Source organism: Octodon degus, unplaced genomic scaffold (assembly GCF_000260255.1).
Source record: "Octodon degus isolate 3935 unplaced genomic scaffold, OctDeg1.0 scaffold00072, whole genome shotgun sequence".
In the NCBI taxonomy this organism is placed as follows: Eukaryota; Metazoa; Chordata; class Mammalia; order Rodentia; family Octodontidae; genus Octodon; species Octodon degus.
The window spans coordinates 2830317-2837906 of record NW_004524648.1 but is presented as its reverse complement, the minus strand read 5'-3'; the positions used below and the strand labels follow the sequence as shown (position 1 = coordinate 2837906).

At 45.8% G+C, this 7590-nt stretch overlaps 1 protein-coding gene across 1 annotated transcript in view; it reads left to right on the top strand.

The window, feature by feature from the left end:
* Nucleotides 1-7590, top strand: part of Nxn (nucleoredoxin) — a 158001-nt gene continuing 150411 nt past the window's right edge. Inside the window, exon 1 of the mRNA XM_004635361.2 lies at nt 1-489. Within this exon, the coding sequence (XP_004635418.1) occupies nt 118-489 (372 nt within the window). The 5' untranslated portion in view covers nt 1-117. The remainder of the gene's footprint in view (nt 490-7590) is intronic.

Below are 7590 nucleotides of genomic sequence, written 5' to 3'. Positions count from 1 at the left end.
GCCCGCTCCCAGCTGCTGCCGCCGCCGCCGCTTCCTCCCGCCGAGCTGACCGAGAGAACCGGGTAGCAGCCGCCTGCCCGCCAGCCAGCCCGCGTGCCGGGGCTGCGGTGGGCCAGGATGTCGGGCTTCCTAGAGGAGCTGCTGGGAGAGAAGCTAGTGACGGGCAGCGGCGAAGAAGTGGACGTGCACTCGCTGGGCGCCCGCGGCATCTCGCTGCTCGGGCTCTACTTCGGCTGCAGCCTGAGCGCCCCCTGCGCGCAGCTCAGCGCCAGCCTGGCCGCCTTCTACTGCCGCCTGCGGGGGGACACGGCGGCCGGGCCGGGGGCCGGGGCTGGGCCGGGGCCGGGGGCCGGGGCGGCCGCGGAGCCCGAGCCGCGGCGACGCCTGGAGATCGTCTTCGTGTCCTCGGACCAGGACCAGCGGCAGTGGCAGGACTTCGTGCGGGACATGCCGTGGCTGGCGCTGCCCTACAAGGAGAAGCACAGGAAGGTGAGCGGCGCGGGCCTGTCGCGCCCCTGGCCTCGTGAGCCCCTCTTGGGAGCCGAGTCTTCGCCACCCCTAACCCTGTTATCCCTCCGTCCTCCTTCTCCATCTTGGCAGCCCCCCTCCCCCTGCGCGCACGAACCCCCTTTCCAGGACCCCGCCGGATTGGGGCGCTGCGGCAACTCCTAGGTGCAGTGCCAGGCTGCGCCCGCTCTGGAAAGTTTGACGCCCCTTGTCCCCCCTGTCCCCCATCCGGCAGTCCGGATTCCGGGCTTAAACTGTGGCCCTAAGAGCCTCTTGTCCTCATATGTTGGGAGCCTCGCGAAAAAGGGTGGTTGTGCTCTGGGGTCCCAACTCTATGGTCACCCCCTTAACCAGCAGAGGTGCAGGAAGGGGCCTCTTCCTCGACCACTTGACTCCCAGTTGGATACCTGTAATGGGTGGGGGAGGCTGCTAGCCCCCTACCCATAATGCCCAAACCAGGAAGTTTCCTTTCTTTCCGAGAGAAAATTTGCTTTCCTGGGGCCCCCTCTTCTGTAACTAGGGACCTAGAAGCTGAGTCCGAGGTTAGGCCACCCTGTCCCAGGGAGGCAGCTGCTGACCGTGGCTTTGGGTGAGAAAGAAGCTCCTTTCTCCTTCTTGTTTCTGTCGCCCCCTGTCCAGCCCCCGGGCTGAATTAGTGGCCTCGGGAGAGCTTTTCATTGTCTGGCTGTCCGCTATCCTCCCAGGCCCAGGAACAGCCCTGTCCTTGTAGATCCCTTAGTTTCGTGGTGGGCCACTGTTGTGCTGACATACTTCAAATTAAATGCAGAACTGATCCCATAGGTGTAGACTGACTGGAAAAAGACATTTGGGGGGAAATTCATACTTCCCTCTCAACTTCATTCCTCCCAATTTAATTTGCTGCTGAAGTGTGTGTGTGTGTGTGTGTGTGTGTGTATCTGTTGGCTGAAGACATCTGTTTCAACAAAACAAATTTAGAACGCTTGGTAATGAATACTAACAGAAAGTTTTGGAGCCCTTTGCTTAATTAGTTTGTGGCTAATGCAACATGTGAGTCCAACCCCTTTCCTTTTGGAAGGGAATCTCAGTTTATTGGTGGACAGGAGAAAGGCTACTCTGCTGGCGTTTAGGTTCCTCTAGGGAGGACTGGTAACACATGCCATGTGTTTCTTTTATGTGTACGGAATCTTTGAGAGGCATGATTTAGATTTAGTGAGAGCAAAAAACTTATACTGTGACCCCAGATGTCTCAAGTAAATCATCCCAAAGCAGTGTAAGGTATGGAATTGAGATTTAAGGTATGAAATATAGTTTAACAAATACAGTTTGTAAATTTAACATTTAAAAAATGGGTTCACTAACCACACAGAGGCAAGAGTTTGCATTTTTTTAAAGACTTCGCATCTTAACCACTTTGTAGGTTATCTTGCGCATGCTGTAGTTCATTTATATGCTTGATAAGCCACGAATATGCATGGTTAGTACTTTTTGCTTCAAAATATGGGAATCCTTTGTTTCTCTTGGTAGTTTTTATGATCCTTCTGGGGAGAAATAATGTTCAAAAAGTGATTTATCAAAAAATATTTTCATCATGGTGGCCGGTTTCTGTTGTAGGCAAAAATCTGTTCAAAATCATGTCCTTATTGAGCAATGCAAATGATTTCTAGCTTTTGAAAATATACAGTGAGTTGTAGAATGTTACTGTGTTTCTTACAGAAGGAGAAATAAAATTGCTGGAAAGTTAAAAGCTTGGAGCAAACTGAGGTTTTGGGGAAAGATTTAAGAGTTTTTCTTAAAAAGGAGCACATTTGACATGACATTAGGCCATGCCTGATTTTCTTTTCTCTGACCAGACTTTTTGCATGAAAAAAAAGCGTTCTGTGCCCCTCGCTTGCTGCTAATTCCACCAAGATGAGCATCTGGTTGACACCAGGCAGGCTGTCATTTCAAAACACAGCCCAGAATGCTGTGCCTAAACCTCAGTGTATTTGCATCTTAAAATTTTATTGTAATGAAAACAATTGTTATGGTGCTTGGGACACAATCCAGGACATCCTCAGGCCCCCCACCCCACCCCCCTGCAAATTTCTTTTTTGCTCAGACTCATACCTGATAGTTTAGGTATTCTCTAAAAGCAAACCACTTTTCAAGCAGGTGATTTCTGGCTCTCTGTGTTGGTGAATAGGCAGCTCAGGATTTGATCTCAGAAACATTCTTATTCGTGGCACTATATACCAGGTAAAAAGACTCCAGCTGGTTTTCTTATGGAAAACATACTGTTGAAAATCACAAAAGCTGTGTAGTCACTTTGAAAGGAATTATTTTTTCCCCCTTGAAAACAAAGAGATATAAAATGAATTGCTCTTCTGTAACTGAGTTTTTGTCTCTGTTACTTAAATTCCGGGTTCATAGAAATTTGAATTTTTGGTACTAATTTCACCATAAACCTAGCCTTACTGAGTTGTCGATAAACCTAGCCTGCCCCCAGTTGAGCATGATGGACGGGTGAACACATTTTGTTGCTGGATTCTTTCCATGTTGTTTCACCAACAATAGAAATAGTCTTAAAGAGGGGAATTTTGTTTTACACTGAAGGGAAACCAAGGTTCCAGATTATATTTTTTTAAGTTCTCATTAACATGTGTTTTTAAAAACCATTTGTGTACTTCTTCCCATTGGGATAACAAAGGATATGTTTCTAATTAGCTGTTGGCTGGCATTTCTCTAAAGAAAATTGAAAAATTATGGTGGGGAAAGAAAATGCTATGTGGTATTTCTTTTTTTTTTTTTTTCTTCTTCTTCTTTTATTAATTTCTCCTTTATATAGTAAGAAAGTCTGGGGATGACCATATATGTTCTGCCTGCATTTTGCTGGCTCTGCTCACCTCCACTGGAGACGTGAAGAACATTGCATAAAGGGATTCTAGGATCTTTATTTTTTTAATCCCTTATGGAAGGTTGTCTTGTTTCTGCAATAGATACAAAAGTCATTGTAACTTTGTTTTCTTCTAGAACACATACATTATTATAGAGCTGTATAGACCTTGTAATTAGATGATAATAGAACTTCGGGTGTATTTATAAGAGCATTTTTGTCAAGAAACCTATAATCCTGAAGTTAAAGCGGGTAAGCTTGTTTTAATAAGCAGGTTGGTAGACTTTTTCAGATTTGCGAAGAGAGACACTGTGATGAATACTTGGAGAGTTGTGAAGACTGGACCTTTTGGGATTTGGTCTGTCCCTTCAGATGAATGTCAGTTACTGAGTTGTCGATAAGGTCCATCTCTAAGACCCACTGGGGGATCACAGAAGTGAGCGCTGGTTTGGGATTTAAAGCCACAGGACCTGATACCTGATGGAAAACATTTGGTCACTAGGAGTGTGCTGACATCAAAGGGTGCAGACCACTGGCCTCCCTCTGGACAGGTTTATTGGGCTCTGGCTTGGTCCCAGAACCTTCTTTGTAACAGGAAGAGGAAGTTGGGGTAGAAAGAGTAGCAAGATCAGGGCTGTGGTCCAGCATCCTGGTTTACCTGATTGATCAAGAAACTAAATCCATCCTACAAGGGACCCTGTGTGGGCTTCTTGCCCTGACTGTTCTGAATAGTTCTTTTGGTTCAGACTAAATTAGAAGCATGGTCTAGAATTGATCTGAGTTCCTTTGGTTATTTGGATGAAACAAGATTTGGTGTTAACCCTGCATCCATCTCTCCTATTTCTCAAATCCAAATACTTGGCTAATAAAAGATCAATTTTATCTTCTTATTCATATTCAAGGTAGTAGAAGATGGCAAAAACCCAGAATTGTATTTTATTTTATTTTTTGGCAGAACTGGGGATTGAACTCAAGCCCTTGTGCTTGCCAGGCAAGCACTTATTTTACTGAGCTATCTCCCCAGCCCCCCAAAATTTTAAAATGTAGGGGTTTCTGCCTTCCTCTCATAAGATGCATGGGCCAGCAGACCAGTCTCCCCTTGGTGACTATTTACAGATTTGGGATCAGTCTAATAAAAGACAACAGAGCACCACACTCCCCGTGTGGTGGCACACAGGTATAATCTCAGCACTCTGAGAGCTGGGGGCAGGAGGATAGTGAGTTCAGGTCCAGTCTGGGCAATTTAGCAACCCAGTGAGACCCTGTCTCAAAGTAAAAATATTGAAAATGGGCTGGGGATATTGCTCAGTTCAAAGGCCCTGCTGGGGTTCAGTCCACAGTACTGCAAACCAAAACAAAAAGCAGTGCAATTAATGTATGAAAGCAATGTTCCTTGAGAGACATTTTCTTTGTTGCATTACTTGTAGTGTGTGGGGGGGGGCGGGGGTTGTGGTTTTGGAGACTGAACCCAGAACCTTTGCACTGAGCTATAGCTTCAGTCTTTTTATTTTTTTATTTTTAGGGAAGGGTCTACAGGGTGTTCAGGGTCTCACTACTAGATTGGACTCATAGTGATATGCCTGGTTACAGCCTCCCAAGAGCTGAGATTAAGGTGAGCACCACCACCCCGTCTCAATTGCCATCTCAGCATGTCCTGGGGGGCGGGGCCACCACGGCAGGCCTCTGGGATTGAACCCCAACCCCTGCGCCTGCTTGCAGGTGCTTTAATCCTCTGAGCTATTTGGCCAGCCATCTCCAGTCATTTTTTATTTTGAAATGGGTTTCACTGGGCTGGGTTGATAGCTCAGTGGCATAAATGCCTGCCTGGCAAGTGGAAGGTCTTGAGATCAATACTCAGTACAAGGAAAAAAAAGAAAAAAAGACATGTGAAATGGGTCCCACTAAGTTGGCCAGGCTGGGCTTGAACTTGTAATTCTCTTGCTTCAACCTCCGAGTAGCTGGGATTACAGGTGTGTACCATCACACCCAGCTTGGTAGTGTGTTTTTAAATCTAATTCTTTCCTATGTGGTGAAACATTTTAATGGCTGCAAATGTAGGTTCTTTAGTCCTGAGTACAGACACTGCTGCTGCTGTTCTTTGGCTGTGGATCTTGTGCAAGATACTCATCTCTGTGCCACACGTTCCTTATCTGTCAAATGGAGATAACAGCACCTGCCTCATAGGCTTGTTATAAAGACTTAGTGAGATGACATACATGTGCCTGGCATATGGTGAGTGTTCAATAAATGCTATTATTTTTGTTAATAAATGATCATACAATTTAGCAATCCTGTTCACAGCTTGAGCCTTTGGAATGTATCATATCACAGAATTGCAAAACTGTAATGAGGTGTATTTTTTTTTTCTCAGTTTTCAAACCAAGGATTTTTGCAAGGGGGTATGATGAAGGAGTTGAAAGAATTGCCCAGCAAGAGACTATAATTGAGGAGAAGACTTTGAAGGATAAAACAACAAAAGCACGAAAATATAAAATAATACTGTTTCTTAAAATTCTGGGAGATTGGTGACATTGACTCAGCTTCCTCTTTCTATTTGCTAGTGAAATTCAAGACTGCTGGTCACTGAGGTCTAGGCATGGTAAAGGGTCACAACTTCAGGGCAGTCAGGCAGCGTTCTAGAGGGAAGCCATGCACTTGGCTATCATTTTCTGGCTTGCGAAGCCTTTAGGCATGTCTTTGACTGACCCCAGCTGTACTTTCACATGGGAAAGGGATGGTGCCTCCTCTGGAGCAGGAGAACCCCACCCCTCATGGAGCCATGGAGTCGGGGAGCAGCCTCCCTTCCCAGCTTTGGAATGCTGTAGGATGGGTTTGCTGGGCCTCATCTTCTAGTTGGTGGCTGCCCACTGTTCTTGTAGGTTAATTCCTATTCTGTGGGTTGCTGTGTGAACCCAAGCACATGCGAAAGCAGCAACTTTGGAGATTAGGGTCATTGATTTAATTCTACCCTGTTTTCCCCAACAGTCTTTTTACCAGTCTTCCATGTGGGGTAAGATCTGCTTTAACATCTGCACAAATTGGAGGAAAGAGGCTTTGTGTTGTGTACAGCTGAGACAGGAGATGAACAGGTCCCTTGAGGGTCCTCTTTTTTTCTAATAGGCTTGGGGGTTCTGAGGCTCCAGCTGGTCCTTTCTAAGATAGATGTGGCTCCTGAGCGCATGATTTCACTTCAGGGGGAGACTGTCGACTTGCTGTGGGTTATGTTTTCTTTCTTCACAATCTGAATTCTCAGTGGTACACGGTGTTAACCACTGGGGTACTTAGTTTTCTGTATTTCATTAATTTGCCATTATGCTGATTCAAAGGCACTCAGAGAAAGTGGTTTAGTCTTTGAATCTGTGAGTTTAGAGTCTTTTTGTGGATTTTGACTTTCGTGAAGCTCTTACGTGCTGCTATTTTATATCGTCCATTATTTTCAAAGTAAGTAAGAGTTCTTAAATCCCAAGAGCTATTCTTGATTCTCCCCACCCCTCACATCCTGAAGGTACCAAGTTCTGTTTATTTGACCTCTTTAATACTGTTGATTCTGATCTCATCTTTCCAGATTTACTGTCACTGCTTGAATACACATTTCCTCTGGACCACTGCCTATCAACAGCTTTCTCCTGGGGATCCCTGCTTCTAATCCTGTCCCCCTGGCGTGATCTCTAGACCAGAGCTTCTCACACGGTCTAACCAAGGTTCCTTCCCCTTTTTTCCAAGTCCATCTCACACTGATGTGTTGTCCGGCTCCCCATGACTGGTATGTTACCTGAGCCACGTCCAATTCCCCACATGAGCTGACAACATACAAGCTTGGTCCCACTTCTGTTCAGTAAGATGAGCTCATCGATCGCAAGCATGGCTACTGCAGTTTTGTGGAGCTGCTGTTGTAAGCATTTCGAAGCGTCTGCTCTTCATTTCTGTAAATAACCTTGTTGTGGACCAGTGACAACTCACAGAGAAGCACTGGTCCACAGAGTCCGCCTTAAGCAGCACAGCTCTAAACTGTTTCCAGTGTGGAACAAGTTCAGAAACACATCTCTGAGTTGGGGGCATAGCTCAGTGGGGGAGTACTTATCTGGCATATCATGAGGCCTTGGGTTTGACCCCCCAGGGTGGAAAAATGGAGAAGGGGCAGTAGCACATCCTGGTCATATCATCTTCTTGCTGAATAATTCTTTAATGATCCTCTCTTTATTCATTTATTTATTTATTTTGGTGGAACC